Raw genomic sequence first — 21,381 nt, forward strand, 5'->3', positions numbered from 1 at the left:
CAGGCTCTATATTAAGGCCCATTTCTGCTTTAATTGTCGCATTCTCGCATGCTTGAGGCTTTCCAATGGGCGGAGGAATGTGATGGTATCTTTATAATATGTTGCTGCAAAACCTGGGAGCACAAGTTGAGACTGGTCAGAAGTCCTGCTATTCGCTTGGCTTTGCAGAAATCTCTGGTTATTGTGTGATGTGCATACATTAACCTCTTACAGAGAACAGAAATTGAGTATTATCTTAAACTATAAATATATTGCCATCACTTTCATTTTAAGCAATAAATGTGACCAGAAAATATCTTTGTGGAATGTTTTATTGAGGTCATTTGCAATGTTGTAAGCAGCTTAGTTTAAATAGTAATTTCTAATTTTTTGAGCAGAATATTCACATTGACTCAGGCAATATTACAAGTCTCTTCTTTTTATAGCCTCATGTTCGTGCATGTCATTTAATCCGGAAACGAGAAGGCTCTCTGTAGGACTGGACAACGGTACTGTCTCCGTGAGTATTTTAGTATAAATTAGAAGAATGTTTTCCAATTGATTCTCAATGTGTATCTCACCTATTCTTACTGCACCATTTTTTGTTTCTGAGGTCAGCCCCTACCTCATTTACTTAATATCCAATTCTCTCTGTCTTGCACTAAGCACTTGGGCTTTTTTTACACTAACATTTGGGTTATTACATTATTTTTTTGTTTATTATATGTTATCCATGTGTATTGTGTTACAGGCTTGTTATGCTGCTGCAAATATGAATTTCATTGTTCCGTTGTCAGTGCATAATGAAAATTAAACACTCTTGATTTGACACAACTCCGACGGGTATTTGAGACCAGATGTTTTTTTATGGCAGTTTGGTAGTTTTGTAGTCAAGACTGTTTTATTGTCATTTGTCCTAGATAGAACAATGAAGCTTGCTGCAGCACAACAGAATCTGTAAACGTAGTACACTGTAAACAATATGATACACGAGAGAGAAAAAAAGGTTCAGTGTGTATATATAGTGTACCTTCCACCCCACCATCCGCCAACATTTCAGTCACCTACAACGGGACCCCACCACTGGCCACATCTTCCCATCCCCTCCCCTTTCTGCGTTCCTCAGAGACCGTTCCCTCCGTAACTCCCTGGTCCACTCGTCCCTTCGTACCCAAACCACCCCATCCCCGGGCACTTTCTCCTGCAACCGCAGGAGATGCAACACCTGTCCCTTTACCTCCCTCCTCACCTCCATCCAAGGACCCAAACAGTCTTTCCAGGTGAGACAGGTTCACCTGCACCTCCTCCAACCTCATCTATTGCATCCGCTGCTCTAGATGTCAACTTCTTTACATCGGCAAAACCAAATGCTGGCTCGGCGATCGTTTCGCTCAACACCTTTGCTCAGTCCGCCTTAACCAACCTGATCTCCCGGTGGCTGAGCACTTCAACTCCCCCTCCCGCTCCCTGTCTGATCTTTCTGTCATGGGCCTCCTCCAGTGCCATAGTGAGGCCCACCAGAAATTGGAGGAACAACACCTCATATTTCGCTTGGGCAGCCTGCAGCCCAGTGGTATGAACATTGACTTCTCCAACTTTAGATAGTTCCTCTGACCCTCTCTTCCCCTCCCCCTTCCCAGTTCTCCCTCTATCTCCGTCTCCACCTATATCCTTCCTTTGTCCCCCCCCCTGACATCAGTCTGAAGAAGGGTCTCGACCCGCAACGTCACCCATTCCTTCTCTCCTGAGATGCTGCCTGACCTGCTGAGTTACTCCAGCATTTTGTGAATAAATAGTGTGTATGGGTGTATATATATATACACACACACACACACACACACACACACACACACACACACACACACACACACACACACACACACACACACACACACACACACACACACACACACACACACACACACACACACACAAAAAACAACAACAACAACAATAACCATCGTTATTGTGTGACAGACCCAAGGTAAATGGTATAGAAATTGACCATTTGGCCCTTTGCATCTTCCTGTTTGCTTCAAGAACTTCCTATGGTAGCAACTTTCACCTTCTCGGGACTGTTTGGTAAAGAAGGTTCTTCTGAATTCCCTTGGACTATCTTGAATTTCTGATTTTGCACTTTATTTTGTATCCGTTTTATAAAATCTGTCCATCATTTTACAGAGGCCTGATGGCCTTATTTGTAGTAGAGCATTGATGCATTGAGCCAAATGATGGGGATATATTTATCAGGAAAACATGAAGAAACAGGTGCTTGTTTTAGAAACAGAGATCCCAAATGCATAGTTGGGCATGTTATTGGTCCAATTAAACATTTAGAAGATTTTTTTCTCCTTGGACTATTTGAAAATAGTAAATAAATAGATTGAGGCATTCTGGCTGGAATTTAATGGAAGCATGTTTGAGTTTTTGCCCACTCACCAACCCTGACTGTTCAAAGGATTTAATGACAGCAAAGTTGAAGAGTTAGACAATAGACAATAGACAATAGGTGCAGGAGTAGGCCATTCGGCCCTTCGAGCCAGCACCGCCATTCAATGTGATCATGGCTGATCATTCTCAATCAGTATCCCGTTCCTGCTTTCTCCCCATACCCCCTGACTTCGCTATCCTTAAGAGCTCTATCTAGCTCTCTCTTGAATGTATTCAGAGAATTGCCTCCACTGCCCTCTGAGGCAGAGAATTCCACAGATTAGATATAGCTCTTAGGGCTAACGGGATCAAGGGATATAGGGAGAAAGCAGGAATGCGGTACTGATTTTAGATGGTCAGCCATGATCATATTGAATGGCGGTGCTGGCAACTCTTGCACCTATTTTCTATATTTCTATGTTTATTATTGCTGTTGCAGGCTTCTAAGTTGTCTTCTGTTGATATTGAACCAAATTATCTTGAGACTGTGTAGGAAAGAACTACAGATGCTGGTTTAAATCGAAGGTAGACACAAAATGCTGGAGTATCTCAGCGGGACAGGCAGCATCTCTGGAGAGAAGGTGACGCTTCGGGTTGAGACCCTTCCCCAGAGGCTTGACCCGAAACGTCACCCGTTCCTTCTCTCCTGAAATGCTGCCTGTCCTGCTGAGATACTCCAGCATTTTGTGTCTACCTTCGATTTAAACCAGCATCTGTAGTTCTTTCCTACACAGTCTCAAGATAATTTGTGTCTATCTTGAAACTATTTATGGTTGCATTAACTAGTTGTTAATCCAGCATGTGCTTGGGAAATCCCATTTGCACCATTGCACCAGCTAGGTGATGGTTAAACCTGTAGCTTTTTAAAGAAAGAGAAACTGTAATGACAGCACGTTTAGTTTAGTTTCGAGATACAGCACTTAACAGGCCCTTTCAGCCCACCGGGTCCGTGCCGACCACCGATCCCTGCACATTAACACTATCCTATACCCACTAGGGACAATTTTTAGATTTACCAAGCCAATTAACCTACATACCTCTACTTCTTTGGTGTGGGAGGAAACCGAAGATCTCGGAGAAAACCCACGCAGGTCAAGGGGAGAACGTACAAACTCCGTACAGACAGCACCCGTAGTCGGGATCGAACCCGGGTCTCCGGCGCTGCATTCGCTGTAAGGCAGCAACTCTACCGCTGCCAACTCAGCTCTGCCACCGGGCCGCCCCCACTTGTCTGAAGATTTCTTAAAATTGTAACTGCCAAGAGGCATTGTTTAAGCAAAGTGCTAGTTCAGGCAATGTACTTGTTTACATCTACATGGATATGATCAGGGGCAGTTTGCAACTTAAATTTTATATCTTCTGACAGGAATTTATTTTGTCGGAGGATTACAACAAAATGACTTCTGCAAAGAACTACCTGGGTAAGAACCTTATTGACTCTTCAAAAGTGGGAAGAGAAAGAGAGACTAAAGTCAGAAGGTATTGTATTTTTATCTGCTACCAAGGGCTAGGATGCTGTTACCACACTCATTCTTACTGCTTCAAAATGTTTTGAAACATCTGGAGCAAACCTTATGTTTTAGAGCCAGCTAGATATATAAGGTTTTTCTTCACTAAGATAAATTAAGTAGCAGGTCAGTGTTGCAATAAGCTTCTGGGACATCCTATCTATATTGAAATCCCCAAGTTCCTTTCCCAACATTATTATTTTTAAATCATCTTGTATTCAGGGACATATATCCTGAAAACGTATCCTGATGATTTTCTGACGGAAGGCTATTGATTTTCAGGAAGGCACAATGGTGCAGTTGGTAGAACTGCTGCCTCACAGTGCCAGAAACCCACGTTTGATCCTGACCTCAGGTGCTTCTGTGTGGAGATTGCATGTTCTCCCTGTGATCGTGTGGGTATCTGTGTTGTGCTCTGGTTTCCGACCCCATCCCAAAGACGTGGGTTTGTATGTTAATGGTCCTCTGTTTAAAAAAACCCACAAGAATTTCTCCTAGTGTAGGGACTGGCTGCGGAAGTGGGATAACATAGAACCAGTGTGAAAGGATGATCGGTGGTCGGTGTGGGCTGTAGGGCCTGTTTCCAATTTGTGTCACTAAACTAAACTAATTAGTGCACCCTGGTCTGTGCCACTATTTATAGATTCATGCTTCAGACAGCTGCCCCCAGTGATAAGTGAAGATCCAGTTTTTGAAAGCAATTCCTTTGGAGAGGAAAGGCAGTTGGGAATTTTCTCTCCTTATTTAAACTGGACTTCACCATGCACCTGTGACTTGTGTCATTGATATTGTCAGTACATTTTTGGGAAAGCGATTACCAAACCTGTCGGAAATTGGTTGAGCTCCCTTTGAAGGCATGTAGTCAGCTGGTGTACACTGCATGAACAGTCAATTTCACATCCCCTTTTCTCTGGGAAAAGAACCACCTTAGAAGAACTGATGGTTCTTGCCTTGCTTAACTTCAGATTCTGACCACTAGTCCTCTCCAGCCTATTTAGTTGAAATAACCTGCCTAAAAAAAAGAATTTGACTTCTATCACAAACATTGATCAAATCATCTTAAGGATGCACTTAAAGTACTGCAACTCAACTCACTGGGTTAATTTGGGTGGCACTTTTTTGAAGTGAACATTTATGTCGTTCCAAATGGAACTGTTGAGCTACAGGGTCTCGACCTGAAACATCACCCATTCCTTCTCACCAGAGATGCTGCCTGTCCCGCTGAGTTACTCCAGCATTTTGTGTCTCTCTGTGGAACTTTTAGTTGTACTTTAACTAGGGGCTGAAGTTTGATGAACTAGAAGTCAATCCTGGCAGGAGATTGATGAGAATTGGTACTTGCAATCCCTTCAAACCCCAACTAAATGGCATCGCAAGCATATTATTCCTCCGAGCTCTGCTGTGAAGCCACACCAATCGTATTAAACCTTGGTTCAGCATCGATGTAATGGTATACATCGACCAAAGGGTACAATCGATATGTTTTTCCTCAATTTCAGTCCTGTCGCCGTCTATCTGTTACCTGTTCAGATACCATTGGAGTCCTAGAGTAGAGGAACACTCCCAGGCAAAGATTGTTTTCTTTGTTGACCCAACTTTGTAATTGCGTCTACCAACACAGAGTCGAGTATGAAAAGGTTGCAGGATCAAATCCCACTTATGCAAGCATTGCCTTTTTCATTCTGATATTTATTATTAGAGACATTGCAAAAGAAGAATTAACAGTAGTCTTCTGTTCATCCTTGTTGTTAAGCATTAAAGATCTACCTGTTTTGCTTTGGTCAAGTTGGAATAGATGTTTGTATTATTTTTTAATTAATTTATAATTAGTAACATTTTGTTCCTTTTCATTATACCTGGTCATAAGAAACTATTCAGCACAGTTCAGTTGGCACTCAGCTATTGATTAGCAGATTTTACTCTGAAAGCTCTGGGTAGTGGTATCACCACTGTTTGTCGCATGTGCATTTGCTGAATGCTGGTTTGAAATTCATGAGCTTTCAAGAACTGTTGTTTGTTTTTCTCTATTTTGCCAGCTCATCAGAACCGAGTGACAATGGTCCTATTTATCTTGGAAATGGAATGGGTGCTGAGCACAGGACAGGACAAGAGTTTCACATGGCATTGTTCAGAGAGTGGCCGAAGGTTAGGTAGCCACCGAACCTCTGCTTCAGCCTCGTGTCTGCAGTATCCTCAACACAAATAATCAGTTATTTTATAACACGTTCTGCTAAATTTATTTCCTTGAATTTTTTTTCCATAACTGATGTTCTCAGATTTGACATTGAAACGCGACATGCTTTTGTGGGGGATTATTCTGGGCAGGTGACAATATTGAAGCTTGAACAAGACAATTGTTCTGTTGTTACAACGTTTAAAGGACACAGTGGTAAGCTGAGTGGAGTTTGTCATTATATTGAGTTTATATTTGCCCTACTGTCTCAGCCCAATGAGCACATAATTGTATAATTCACAGTACCAATCATTGGTTATATAATATTTCCCTTTATTATTGGTGTACAAGATTATTCATGCATAGAAATCAGACTATTTCTAGATAAACTTTGGTCATGTTTCAACTATTAACCAATTTTGGTTTGCTGCTCGGGAGGATAGCAGTTGCTATTGTAATTAAAATGCAAGTAAATTGAGCAGAACACCAAACTAAATTGAAACCAAATGTTATGTTGATAATTTACAAGTGAATGACATCAGGAAGCAGTCCCGTGTGATTTATGTTAGTTGCAATTCTAGAACTTCATTTGTAGTGAGGGTAGAGGAGAGGTTATGTCTCGGAAATACCTGATTAGATTATGTAATGCAATCAATTCCATCCTGTCTTTTCTATAAATGTATTTGCTTATACTGTCATGGAACCTAGAAGACGGAACCTGTAGTTTATATGAAGTCACTAATAAACTAAAGGACACAGAAAAAAAAGGGGAAAATCTTAGAAATGGAAAATAGGTGCAGGATCGGGCCATTCAGCTTAAGAGCTTGTTCTACCATTCAACATTACCATCGTTGATCATCCACTTAGTAACTTGCCTTCTCCCCACATTCCTTGACTTGTTTCATGTTAAGAAATATATCTGGTTCCTTCTAGATATAACTGTCTAATTGGGGGGAAAACACAGTTCATTGTTGTTTGCTCTTTTTCCTTTCATGGAGATCTGTCTCTAAGATAAAGGGCCATTGGAAGCTACCGCAATACTTTGCCTCAATGTGCATCCCTTCCCTGCCAGCCTATGTCACTGCCATCACAGCCATCACAGCCAGCATCTATGTGACTGCCACCTGTACTGAGTAAATCTGTAAGGGAATCTAAAGTTGGCTCAAAAAGCCAGGCATATTTTGTATATGTTTTTCTTCTAATAAACATTTAAGATGGTTTAGTTTTGATTGAGTGAATGGTGCAGCATGGAAGAAGGGCTCCAACCTGAAACGTCACCTATCCATCGCATTACCTATTTTCTCCGGAGATGTTGCCTGACCCGTTGAGTTAGTTCTTGAGACACTTGTGTCTTTTTATGGAAATGGTCCAGCAAATTCATGCTGAACATTGATCACCCCTTCACACTAGTCTATATTAACTTACTTTCTCATCTAAACCTTATGCATTAAGGGCAATTTTACAGAGACAAATTAACATACAAACCTGCATGTATTTGGGATGTGGGAGAAAACCGGAGCACTTGGAGGAAACCAGTGTGGTCACAGGTGAATGTAGAAACTCCACACAGATGGCACCGGAGGTCAGAGTTGAATCTGGGTCTCTTGCACTGAGGCAGCAGCTGTATCAGCTGTGCCACCGTACTGACACTATTCTGAACAAATATTTGGACTTTTTTTCTGTAACTTGTTTGTGAAGGTTAGAAACTGTTAAAATTATCAATAAGTAATTTGGTTTCATTTCTCTGTAAACTAGAATGCAAATTAATAGAGGTAATAGTGTGAAGACTTAAACTCCTGTAATGTGACTTCTGTTTAAAACTAACCCTGACTGGGAAAACATGGGCCTCTTCAATTCTAGTTGTCGTGTCTATTTTACAAAATTACAGAAATGGGTCATTTTATCCAGAGGGGTGAAAAATCTGATATTTCAAGATTGATATTAAAGTTATATCTAAACAGAGTGAAGCATTTACAAGTGTGATGGATTTACATTTAAACATCTATACTTGAAGTCTTTGCTTGAACAATAAATGAAGAACTTACAAGAATAAGGGCAAGAGTATGATCATAAACATAAAGCAAAAAGTAAATGATGCTGTAAGTGTAATTCAAGGTTGGATCTGGTTTCTGGAAATTAAAAAATAGCATTAATCAAAAATTAAGTTTGCTAAATTCCTCATGCCATTCAAATGTTATTGGATGTAGTTACATGGACAGACTTCTAACTTTCAGGTAGCATCACCGCACTTTGTTGGGACCCAGCTCAACGGACGCTATTCTCGGGCAGTTCTGATCATTCCATTATTATGTGGGATATAGGAGGAAGAAAGGGAACAGCTATTGAATTACAAGGCCACAAGTGAGTGTGCAACTTCTGCATTGACTTGCACATTCTTATTTTTCCTATCAAATAGAGACTACAATTGTGCTGCTCTAGCTAACTGTGTTTTGTTTCTGCAATATAGTGACAAAGTTCAGTCCCTTTGTTACGCTGTTCATACTCGGCAGCTAATCTCTTGTGGTGCAGATGGTGGGATTGTTGTGTGGAACATGGATGTAAAGAGGCAAGAGGTCAGCAAAATAATTCATTCCGTTTTTGACAACACAAAGATTGGAGACTTTCATCTTAATGTCTCCTTAATTGGGTGCTAATTGCAGTGAACATTCCATCTTTTAGTGTTTGTTTTGGAATTTGCAGTAGAAAGTGTTTCAAATCATTGCATTTGTAATAATTAAGATTTGCATTATATAGGTTAACACATGTAACATTCCTACTACATTTGGAAACCAACTAGTCTGGCAAAGGCTGGGAATCAAAGCAGTAGTGAGGCTGATGAGAAGGTTATGGAAAAATATATATAAAGAGTGCAGGTTCAGTGGATTGAACAGACAGAAACACAGCAGGGAGAGGAGAAAGAATGATGGATAAAACAACACTTATTTCCACGCAAGAGTCCTGACTGGTAAGACAGATGAACTTGAGGCATGGATAGACACATGGAAATGGGATAAAAGAAAATTACTGCAGATGCTGGTACAAATCGATTTATTCACAAAATGCTGGGTAACTCAGCAGGTCAGGCAGCATCTCGGGAGAGAAGGAATGGGTGAAGAAGGGTCTCGACCCGAAACTTCACCCATTCCTTCTCTCCCGAGATGCTGCCTGACCTGCTGAGTTACTCCAGCATTTTGTGAATACATGGAAATGGGATATAGCTGCTATAGAAAAATGGTTGAGAACTGGAAACAGAGTATAAATACTACAGGATAGATGGAGGTGGAGGAAAGAGTGGGGGGAGAATTGCTTTGTGATGAGGGAGAGCATCATGGCAGTACTTGGAGAGAATATTCATGGGGGATCATATAATGAGGCTATTTACATGGAATTGAGAAATACGAAGGAGCTAGTCACAAGGAGTGAGGATGCTGGTTTACAAACAAAAAGCATAGCACAGGAGTGACAGCAGGTCAGGCAACATCTCTGGAAGGTATGGAGAGGTGACATGGGTCAGGACCCTTCTTCAGACTCGGGGGGGGGGGGGGGGGGGGTCTGAAATAGGGGAAATTAGAGGAGGAAATATTTAGGAAGGTCACAGATGGCCGCAAGAATTATAAGCTTGTAATAGTGGGGAATTTTAACTTTCTAAAAGGATCTGGGATTGTGCCATCATGTTAAAGGCTTGGATGGGGTGGAATTTAAGCGTGTTCAGGAAAACGTTTTAATCAATGGGTAGATGGTCCGACAAGGAAAGGGGGGCAAGACCCCACTCATGGAAAATGATGTAGGGCCAGTGACTGAAGTGATAGTGGGGGAGCATTTTGGGACAAGTGTTCATTATTCTATAGTTATAAAATAATTATAGTAAAAGATAGGATTGGGCTTAAAGTTAAAGTTCTAAATTCGACAAGGCTAGTTTTGATGGTATTTAACAGGAACCTACAAAAGTTGATTGAGAAAAGCTGCTTGTACATGAAAGGATGTTTGGCAAGTGAGAAGCTTTCAAATGAAGTAGGGAGGGTTTTGGGACAACATGTTCCTGTTAGAGTGAAGGTCAAGACTGACAGGATTAGTGCACCCTGGATGACAAGCGATATTGAGCCTTCGGTCAAGATAAAGGTTTGAGGATGTTACTGGTTCCAGAGGGTTTGGGTTGTAAGGTGAGGCTGGATCTGCTAGGACTTCATTCCTTGGAGTGTGGGAGGCTGAGGGGTAACCCAAGAGATTTGTAAAATCACGAGGAGCATAGATAAGGTGAATAATCAAGAGTCTTTTACCCAGGGTTGTGGAGTCTAAACCAGACGTGAGGTGGAAAAGATTTTAAAAGGAATAGAGGAATATCCACACAGAGGATGGTGCATGTACAGAACCGGCTGCCTGAGGAAAAGGGAGAGGCAGGTGCAGTTATAACATTTAAAAGTCATTCGGTCAGGTGCATGGAAAAAAGGTTTGGAGTGGTGCAGCCCAGGTGCTGGCAGGTGTGATGAGCTGGGTCAGGCAACATTTTTGGCATGGACGAACAGGGGATAAGAGGGGGGAGGAGGTTTTGGGTTAATTACCTAAAATTGGAGAATTCAATGTATACCATTGGGTTGTAAAATACCCAAGGGGAATATGACATTGCGACCCGAAGCGTCACCTATCTATGTTATCCAGAGATGTTTCGTGAGTTGCTGAGTTACTCCAGCACTTTGTGTCTTTTTTTGTAAATCAGCACCTACAGTTCCTTGTTCTAGGGAATATGAGGTGCTGTTCTTCTTGTTGCACATGGCCTCATTCTGGTAATGAAGGAAGCCCAAGACAGAAAAGTCAGTGTGGGAACAGACGGGTCCATGAAATATGCCGCTACATGTTTCAGAGTTAAAATGGTTAGCAACCGGGAGATCCAGTGGGCCTTGGCGAACTGAGCACAAGTGTTTGACAAAACAGTCGCCAGCTCTATGCTTGGTGTCACCAATGTAAAGGAGGCCACGTCAGGAACACTGGATGCAGTAGATGAGGTTAGAGGAGGTGAGTTTGTTTGCTAATCTTGCACAAAATGCCTGAGATTTTGGCCGCATGTGTCTTTAATGAACAGCCACCAATTCCCCAATATATTAGCCCATGAGACCTTGGCAGAAGAGTTGAATTCTCTTTGAAGAAATAAATTTGTTTTTTTTGTCTTCTAATTTTGTCATTCAACCTGTGTTTTAGGGATTTAATTAGTTATTCAGGAAGAATTACCATAGATTTAAATCTGGGCTAGATGATAAATGACTGAGTTTGCTTTTCTCCTCCATTTTGATGCTAGACTCCTGATTGGTTGGATAATGATTCCTGCCAGAAATGTGACCAGCCTTTCTTCTGGAACTTCAAACAAATGTGGGACAGTAAGAAAATTGGTTTGAGACAGGTAATCTATTTTTTTTTGCAATTTATATGTTTTTAATTTGAAAGACAAATTCAATCTGATACTCAGACTGGAGTTCTACAGTTTGCAATATTTGTGAAAGTAGCTCAGCTGATTAACATAAAAACCTCTTTGCTTCCTCCCCAGAACTTCATTTACACCTGTTATTTCTTGTTTGCTGTTCACTAGGGGAATTGTCAGTACCTTGTCACACTTCTCCTTCATAGTCTTCCATGTGTTTGCAAATTATCATAAATGTTAATTTGCACTAGTTTCCTGTGAGACATGTGCTCCACTTTCTGAAGTACATTACTTTGGAAGCTTAGCCAGTAAGGCATTGAGAAAAGCAAGGTGTATAATGTACACTAATCTTTCAGTGAACCATAGCTTTGCAATATTCTTCCTTTGTTCAATTAAAAATGAACAAGGTCTACCAGTCAAGGCTCAATCATGCATATAATTTTGATTTTCAAGATTGTAGCAAATTATGGTATTTTTTTTCCATCAAACAAAACATTGTTATGTCAATATAAAGCTAGTATTTTTCATTCTCACCACCGATCTGTTATTCTAGGAAGCAACTTTCCAATTCATTCATCTAAAGTTTGATAATTGTCCTCACTGATCCAGGTGATAAATCTAAATCCTCATTTCCAGTGCAGAAAAAGATTAAGCTGTTCGTTAAATAGAACATTTGTGGCCCGATGCTGAGATCTACTTCACTTGAGAGTAGCCTTTTTATTTTGATGTGCCAATGAACCCATCATAACAGAAAATATATTTAATAAGTGTCAGGATTAATAAGATCAATAGGTGTCCATGAAATAAGTTAAATCCAAGGCCACTGATTTAGTTTGTACAAAAAAATGGCAATATTCCCAAAATACCACAAAAAAGATAGGCATTTTTGAGTAATAAGAATCTGATGACAAACTTGTAGTATGCTGGTGTTCTTTTCGAACGTAAGTGCAAAATAGACGAACTGTACACTGCAAGGGCCAGGAAGCGAGCGGGCAAGATCATCTCTGACCCCTCTCACCCTGGCCACAAATTCTTTGAAGCACTTCCCTCTGGAAGGCGACTCCGGACTGTCAAAGCAGCCACAGTCAGACATAAAAACAGCTTTTTTCCATGAGTGATAGTTCTACTCAATAACCAAAGCCTGTAGTCTCTTTTTTTGGTCTGGTTTATTTTAACCCACGTGTTTAGACCGTAATGGTGTATCCTTATTGTTTTAATGTGTTTATGCTTTACTCTTAATTGTTAACTGTATGTTTGTGTTGTCATTTGTGAGCGGAGCACCAAGGCACACTCCTTGTATATGCATACTTGGCCAATAAACTTATTCATTCATTCATTCATTCATTCATTCAAATTCCTTTTCTTGCCTGGATAGGAAATTAATATCTGAAAATTGAGAGCCTGCTGGAATAAAATATTTCAGAGGGATGGTAGTTTAACTTGAGGTGGTGATAAAGAACTTAACATTATTTGTACTGGTAAGAAAGAACTGCAGATGCAGTCTGAAGAAGGGTCTCGACCCGAAATGTCACCCGTTCCTTCTCTCCAGAGATGCTGCCGGTCCCGCTGAGTTACTCCAGCATTTTGTGTCTACCACCTATTATTTATACTGGACTGGATGACAAATGTCTATAATTGCAATGAATGTTCAGTTAATAAATTCACAATATTATCCTATGAAAAATCACCAAGGGTTGCTATTCCAGAACTATTTTTAATATGAAATCATATGAAAATGTGGTACACAATGATTTTGTGACTTTCGCAGATGTTAAGGAGATGCATAATTCAAAATTTTCATTTTTATACATTTTGGTTTCACCATGTAGATATTACATCTGTGTTTATACATGGTCCCCCCATTTCAGGGCACCATAATGTTTGGGACTGGGACACATGGCTTCACAGGTGTTTATAATTGCTCAGGTGTCTTTAATTGCCTTCTTCATGCAGGTTTTTGGACAGCTCTCAGCACCTAATCTTTCCTCCATTCTTTCCATCACCTTTGGAAACTTTTATTGCTGTTTATCAACATGAGGACCAAAGTTATGCCAATGAAAGTCAAAGAAGCCATTATGTGACTGAGAAACACGAATAAAACTGGTCAGCCAAACCTTAGGCTTACCAAAATCAGCTGTTTGGAACATCATTAAGAAGAGAGCACTGGTGAGCTTACTAATCGCAAAGGGACTGGCAGGCCAAGGAGGACCTCCACAGCTGATGACAGAATTCTCTCTACAATAAAGAAAAATTCTCAAACACCTGTCCGACAGATCAGAAACACTCTTCAAGAGTCAGGTGTGGATTTGTCAATGACCACTGTCCGCAGAAGACTTCATGAACAGAAATACAGTCAAGTCAAGTCAAGTCAATTTTATTTGTATAGCACATTTAAAAACAACCCACGTTGACCAAAGTGCTGCACATCTGATTAGGAAAAAAAAAAGAAACAACATACAGTGGCACACTGCAAGATGCAAACCACTGGTTAGCCGCAAAAATAGGATGGCCAGGTTACAGTTTGCCAAGAAGTACTTGAAAGAGCAATCACAGTTCTGGAAAAAGGTCTTGTGGACCGATGAGACAAAGATTCACTTATATCAGAGTGATGGCAAGAGAAAGTATGGAAGAGAGAAGGAACTGCCCAAGATCCAAAAAATGCCACCTCATCTGTGAAACACGGTGGTGGGGTTGTTATGGCCTGGGCATGTATGGCTGCTGAAGGTACTGGTTCACTTATCTTCATTGATGATACTACTGTGGATGGTATTAACATAATGAATTCTGAAGTGTACATAGACACATCCTATCTGCTCAAGTTCAAACAAACGCCTCAAAACTCATTGGCCGGCAGTTCATTCTACAGCAAGACAATGATCCCAAACATACTGCTAAAACAACAAAAGAGTTTTTCAAAGCTAAAAAATGGTCAATTCTTGAGTGGCCAAGTCAATCACCCGATCTGAACCCAATTGAGCATGCCTTTTGTATGCTGAAGAGAAAACTGAAGGGGACTAGCTCCCAAAACAAGCATAAGCTAAAGATGGCTGCAATACAGGCCTGGCAGAGCATCACCAGAGAAGATGCCCAGCAATTGGTGATGCCCATGAATTGCAGACTTCAAGCAGTCATTGCAAGCAAAGGATATGCAACAAAATACTAAACATGACTACTTTCATTTACATGACATTGCTGTGTCCCAAACATTATGGTGCCCTGAAATGGGGGGACTGTGTATAAACACTGCTGTAATTTCTACATGGTGAAACCAAAATGTATAAAAATGGCCTTTATTAAAATCTGACAATGTGCACTTTAACCACATGTGATTTATTCTATTACAAATCTCAAATTGTGCAGTACAGAGGCAAATAAATAAATGATGGGTCTTTGTCCCAAACATTATGGAGGGCACTGTACTTGCAAGCCAATAGATAGATACAAAGTGAAACTATTTGTCTTTCATTTATTGTTTTTATAATATCGATAGCAGACCATTTTGCAATTGCATGTTGCTGCTTTATTTTATTCTCCTATCTCAACCCCAATCTTTCGAGGCATGGAGTATGTGTGAATTCACTACTTAGAAACTGTTCCCAGGGCAAATCTTCTGGTGGGAGCAGCTGCGACTGGCACCTTTCAGTTTTAAGCTGCTTGCACTGCATTTCTGCCAGTTCCACGGTATGTCTTTTCTCGGTCTCAGAGAGCATAGAAAGATTGGTTGAGTATCCGCTCCAATTACAGAAACTGGCAGCATTGCCTGTAAGACTCTCCATGGCAACATCAGTGTTGTTCACCATTGGTGGCTTTTTGCATTCAGTAGCATTTGCTTTCTGTGAGTGTGCAGGGAATGCTAAGGATTTGAGGGCCTGTGCCAAATAGGTAAATTAATCCAAAGAGCACGTGAAGCTTCACATGGTGCTCTGAATCTAAATGTGCCAAAGTTTTGTACATGCTGACTGTGCAAAGCTCAGAAGTATCTACTTGGCACCAATACACATAACATTTCCAGCATTTCCTCCCATTGAGCTTGAGGGCTGTTTACCACAGAAGCTGAGCCCCTCTTGCTCATTGATTTAGCCTGACAAAATTGTACAGGTGAAGAAAATATTTAGCCCTTTTAATTTTAAACCACTTTGCAGTTGTGAAGGTCTTTGTGGCTTATTCGTGTTATTTTGTTCATCAAATACAATACAATACAATACAATACATCTTTATTGTCATTGTACAGGGGTACAACGAGATTGGGAATGCGCCTCCCATATGATGCAATAATTTAATTAGCTAGTCAGTATTAATTTAAACAACCCAATGAAACAAATTGTAACAGTTTTAAAACAGAATAAAGTGCAAGTAGATCTGTGCCGGATCACTGTGTGATGTGACCATCCGGCTCAGCAGGACCGGTTCATAGCAGCTATGGCCCTGGGGATGAAGCTGTTCCTGAGTGGAGGTGTGTGCGTAGAAGGCCTTGTATCGTCTGCCCGATGGAAGGAGTTCGAACAGACTGTTGCAGGGGTGTGAAGAGTCTTTGTGGATACTGGTGGCTTTTCTTAGGCTGTGTTGTAGATGCCCTCCAAGGCTGGTAGCTGTGTTCCGATGGTCCTCTGAGCTCTATGGACTACCCGCTGAAGAGCTTTCCTCTCTGCCTCCGTGCAGCTGAGGTACCATACAGGGATGCCATGTGTTAGGATGCTCTCTATGGTGCAGCGGTAGAATGTCGTCAGCAGCTGTTGGGGTAGACCAGACTCCTTCAGTGTTCTTAGGTAGAACAGTCGTTGCTGTGCCTTCTTGACCAGCGCAGCAGTGTTATTGGACCATGTTAGGTCCTCCGAAATGTGAGTGCCCAGAAACCTGAAGCTGGACACTCTCTCCACGCTGTCCCCGTTGATAAAGATCGGGGCGTATTCCCCGTTATGTGACCTATGGAAGTTGATGATCAGCTCCTTGGTCTTGGTGGTATTTAGGGACAGGTTGTTATCTGAGCACCAGTCCGCCAGGTTCTGCACCTCCACTCTGTATTTTGTTTCATCACCATTGGTGATCAGCCCGATCACCGTTGTGTCGTCTGCAAACTTGACAATGGTGTTGGTGTCGAATGCAGGAACACAGTCGTGTGTGAAGAGGGAGTAGAGCATGGGGCTCAGAACACAGCCCTGTGCTGTGGTGTGCCAGTACTCAGGGTGATAGTGGAGGACAGGTGCGGGCCCATTCTCACTGCCTGCGGTCGCTCCATCAAGAAATCCAGGATCCAGTCGCATAACGACGAGCTGAGGTCTAGCTGGTGGAGTTTGGTGATGAGCTTGGTGGGGATGACCGTGTTGAAGGCAGAGCTATAGTCTATGAATAGCATCCTCATGTATGTGCCCTGTGTCTCCAGGTGAGTCAGGACAGTGTGAAGAGCCAGAGAGATGGCGTCCTCTGTGGTGTCCAATATACAAAATGAACTAATAAAATTAGTATTTGCTCTTGGCCACTTTGCTAGTTCATTTTGTATTTTCATACAAAATGAGCTAGCAAAATGGCCAAGAGCAAATACTAATTTTGTTAGTTAATTTTGTATGAAAAGTTTTGGAAGTGTCAGCTTCTTACATTGCCTAAATCTTTAAATATTAGGGATTTTTGTGCCAAGCAATCATAGAAACGTAAAAGGTAGGAGTAAAACATTTGACCCTTCTGTTGATCATCCAAATTCAATCTGCCATTCCAGCTTTCTCCCCATATCCCTTGATCTCTTTAGAATAAATTTTGTGTTCTGCAAATTTGACAATATTCTAGTGTCCTTAGCCAGATTTCCTAACCCAAACCTAAGATAGGAATAACAAAGTGCATTAAACTTCAGGTCTGTTCTCCAGATCAAGGCTTACCTGTATCGTCAGCTCTGACAAATGACAGCGTTGAATTTTTAACATCTCCTTCCTCCGCCAGCTTGGCAGTCCTTTAAGATGGGAGTTTAAGTTTCTTATACCCTTAACGTGCTTCCTGAAATGCCACTGAGAATCCCAAGTAATTCGAGGTTTCAATCTCTTGTTTTTAACGTACTGGAGAAAATGGTTTCTGTATTAATGGCATCCTTTTATTATCTTAGACAAAAGGCAAAATCACCTCGTGACATTTGAAACTAAAGTGCACACATTTAACATGTTTTCATAGTTATAAAACAGTTGAAAAGCTACCGATGCTGAAATAAAAATTTAAAATATCAGATACCCTGAAAGTTAAGCAGTACTGGAGAGAGGGAGAGACAGTTTAAATTTCAAATCAATGACACTTCACCTTTCATATTTTGTCTGCTGTTGAACCTGGCCAGACAGTCTTCAGGGTTAATGCTAAATTGTAGCCTAACTTTGAATCTCAGACTGTCTCTCTTGCAAATATCATTAACCTTATCTCTTTTGTTTGCTTCAGCACCACTGCAGGAAGTGTGGCAAAGCTCTATGTGGGAAATGTAGCTCCAAGCGATCCTCCATCCCATTGATGGGATTTGAGTTTGAAGTAAGGGTCTGTGACAGCTGCTATGAATCAATAACAGATGAGGAGTGAGTATATTTCAAACATAACTGGAAAATGATTGCAATGTCTGTTTTTTTTTAAAGTACTAGTATAACAAAGATGATTTGATTTTATTTAAACTCCATTTGATTGCTGCAGATGTCTTGTCAACACTTATCAAAATTGGTAGGATATTTCAAAATTGTATTGTGAGCAAGTTGCACTAGACCTATAATGAATTAGCCTGCTTGTCACATTGCCACATTGAAGCATTGCCGCTTCAGAGTTAGAAAATTGTTGCTTCTAATCATGACATTGGTTGCCACAAAATTCCTCAGGTGACATAAAATGGACATCCTATCTGACATGAGGTATCCCAGGGTGGAAGTAAAAAGCTCCACTGGAGGTAGAGGCAAAAGTTGGCACCATGCCACAGCTAGTGTAGGTCTCCTGCCTCAGGTCTAGTGACCTAGGTTCTTGGTCCTCCAAAATATTCCAAATGGAATTTGAACTGGTTCATCCTGAGCTCTAGTGCAGTCTGTGTGGAGTTTACACAAGCTCCCTGTAACCATGTGGGTTTCACCTGGTACTCATGTTTCCTCACACATCCCAAAGACATGGTTTGATAGTTTAACTGTCTGCTAGATTACCATATGTATGCAAATGAATAGTTGCATCTGGAGGGTGTTGATGGGAATATGTGCAGAATAAATTGGAATCGCTGTAGGATTAGTATAAATGGGTGCATGATATTCAGCATCAACTGGGGTGAAGGGCCTATTTCTGTGAAGGAGCAATAAGATGGACAGGGATGGACGAAGTGACCAAGGTTGAAAGGCAATCAAGGTTTAATCTTGACTTTAGATCCTGTCAATGCGGTCGGTGTTTGTTTGTTCTACCTGCAACTAAGTGGGTTTCCTCTAGGTGCTGCTCCCACATCCCAAGTATAAGCTAGAAGGTTAAATGGTTGCTGAAAATTACCTCCTGTATGTTGATGGAAGGTAGGGAGATTACCTTAGTTATGAGATAAAATAAATTTTGAGGGAATAGGATATGCTCCGAGACCGAGAAGGGCTTTTAGTGTATTGTGTTGTAAGGAAGAGTAGTGAGGTATGAGAATGTAGCCTTTTCAGAGGTTATCCACTGTGATGTAAGATTGCACAGCAGTGAGATGGCTGAGTCTCTGGAGGAAAAGATTGAGAGGATAGTGAAATGAGAAGTGGATAAAGTCAGTTAATATTTAAATTTGATGTATATCTGAAGATTTGCTAAAAAATGGAGAAGGTTTCAGTAGGACTGTCAGTCAGGAGCCAGATCTCAGCACAATAAATAAAGTTCCCTTAAATGTCTTAATTTCTGCTGAGGAGCTGAATTGCAATATCTCTGTTATTATTATTATTTTGAATATTAAAGATATGAAGTCATCTTGATTGCAGAAAATTCACTTCATTGCCTTGACTATCATCGCTCGCTTTGCATGTGCCAAATAGTGCAATTGGTGAATGAATTCACTTCAAATTTGTTTTTTGATATTTCAACACCAGTTTTTAATTTTTTGTTCTTGATTATGCTTTTGTGCATGATATGCGTTGTTGTGCACAGTCGGGCACCCACGGCAACTTTCCACGATAGCAAGCATCAAGTGGTCCACATGGCATTTGATGTAACGAGAGGCTGGCTGCTGACATCGGGGAATGACCGGGTAATCAAGGTGAGAAAGTTATGCATGAGGACATCCCACCATCTGTGTTTAGTCACTTAAATCAGCTTGTACTACTTAATGTGTCATTCTCCCTTCCTCAGGATAACAGGTAATACATTTAGAGCTTGGACAAACTTAGAAAAAAGTTTTAAAGAAATATAAGCAATCTGACTAGACTCTTTGGCCTTATGTTTATAATCCAATCCCAATTGGTGTTAGTTGATTAATAAAACCATTTGATGGAGCGGAATCAAGCCCAGGTTTTTTGATAGTTGCAATAAATAAGGGGAAAGGAGGAAAATTTAAAGGAGATGTGCAAAGCACGTTATTTTTTACACAGTGTGAAAGAGGTCTGGAACATGCTGCCATGGAATATAGTAGAAGCAGGTATGACAGCAACATTTTAGGGGCACTTAGATAGACAATGGACTTGTGCAGACCTGCTGTAAGACCGAGTGCTGAGTGATATCCCTACATTTCCATTCCTGGTTTCTGCATGGAGCCTCTGATCAAGTGGGGATTTCCCCAGGCTTGTGCTGCAGAATACAGTTTGGCCTTCCTATTCAGCCCGGCTTGGTAGGGAGTCAATGAATCATAGAACAGAATAGCACAGGAGGCACTTCAGCCCACCATGACTGCACTGACCATGATGTTAATTTAACTAATGCCATTTACCTGCACGCGGTACATGTCCCTATATTCCTTACCAGTTAATATATGTCTGAATGCCCCTTGTGCGTTGCTGTCATATCTGCTTCTACCACATCGCCTGGCAGAGCAACCAGACACCTATCACTCTGGGTAAACAAAAATGTGCTTTGCACATCTTTAAACTTTCCCCATTTCAAATTATACCTCTGCCCTCTGGTATTTGACATTTCCAATCTGAGGAAAAACACTCTACTTACTTTATTTATGCCACTCAGAATGTGGTCTAACCAAAGTTTTATAAAACTACAGCATGACTTGCTAACTTTTATACTCAATGCCCCAAATGAGGAAGGCAAGCATGCCTTTGGACTCCTTTACTATCCTATCCACTGTATTGCCCGGTTTTGGGGAGCTAAGGACTTGCATAATCCATTGATTTAAATAGGGATAACTGGCCTCGATGTTTTTTGAGGCAGTAAGGCAACATTTTAATTGTTGAATATGTTCTTAATTTTAATCTTTTTTATTATATTTCAGGTTAATTTAGTTAGAAACATTAAAAAACTTACAAAACCTTGCCGGGCTTTTGACACAAGGTATAAAAAGGGCTTTTATTGTCATGTGTACCAATTAAGGTACAGTGATATGCGAATTACCATGCAGCTATATGAAAAAAAAGCAACAAGACACACAACTACATAAGAGTTAAGATAAACATCCACCACAGCAGATTCCCCACATTCCTTACTGTGATGGGAGGCAAAAAGGTCCAAACTTCTTCCTCTTTATTTTCCCGCGGTCCGGGCAGTCGAACCATCCATCGGGGCAATCAAAGCTCCCGCGTCGGGGCGGTCGAAGCTCCCGCAGCTGGGGATCGAAGCCCCCGCGTCGGGGCGATCGAAACTCCCGCATCGGGGCGGTCAAAGTTCCTGTGGCTTGGAGTTCCTGAAGTCAGTCTCTAACCAGAGACCACGAGCTCCGTGATGTTAAAGTCTGCAGGCACCTGCGGTTGGAGTTCCGAGGTCGATCCCTGGCA

At 41.1% G+C, this 21,381-nt stretch overlaps 1 protein-coding gene across 3 annotated transcripts in view; it reads left to right on the forward strand.

Annotated features, from left to right (window-relative positions):
• wdfy2 (WD repeat and FYVE domain containing 2) overlaps positions 1-21,381 on the forward strand; it is a 38,233-nt gene that overhangs the window by 14,045 nt on the left and 2,807 nt on the right. For 2 of the 3 annotated variants that reach the window (XM_078409444.1, XM_078409446.1), the window contains exons 3-12: positions 426-499; positions 3,776-3,830; positions 5,954-6,104; positions 6,194-6,306; positions 8,325-8,451; positions 8,558-8,663; positions 11,381-11,482; positions 17,909-18,039; positions 18,152-18,178; positions 19,595-19,703. In XM_078409444.1, coding sequence (XP_078265570.1) covers positions 426-499; positions 3,776-3,830; positions 5,954-6,104; positions 6,194-6,306; positions 8,325-8,451; positions 8,558-8,663; positions 11,381-11,482; positions 17,909-18,039; positions 18,152-18,178; positions 19,595-19,703 — 995 coding nt within the window. The remainder of the gene's footprint in view (positions 1-425; positions 500-3,775; positions 3,831-5,953; positions 6,105-6,193; positions 6,307-8,324; positions 8,452-8,557; positions 8,664-11,380; positions 11,483-17,908; positions 18,040-18,151; positions 18,179-19,594; positions 19,704-21,381) is intronic. The other variant, XM_078409445.1, reaches the window with a different exon arrangement.

This window comes from Rhinoraja longicauda, chromosome 12 (genome assembly GCF_053455715.1).
Source record: "Rhinoraja longicauda isolate Sanriku21f chromosome 12, sRhiLon1.1, whole genome shotgun sequence".
Lineage (NCBI taxonomy): Eukaryota > Metazoa > Chordata > Chondrichthyes > Rajiformes > Arhynchobatidae > Rhinoraja > Rhinoraja longicauda.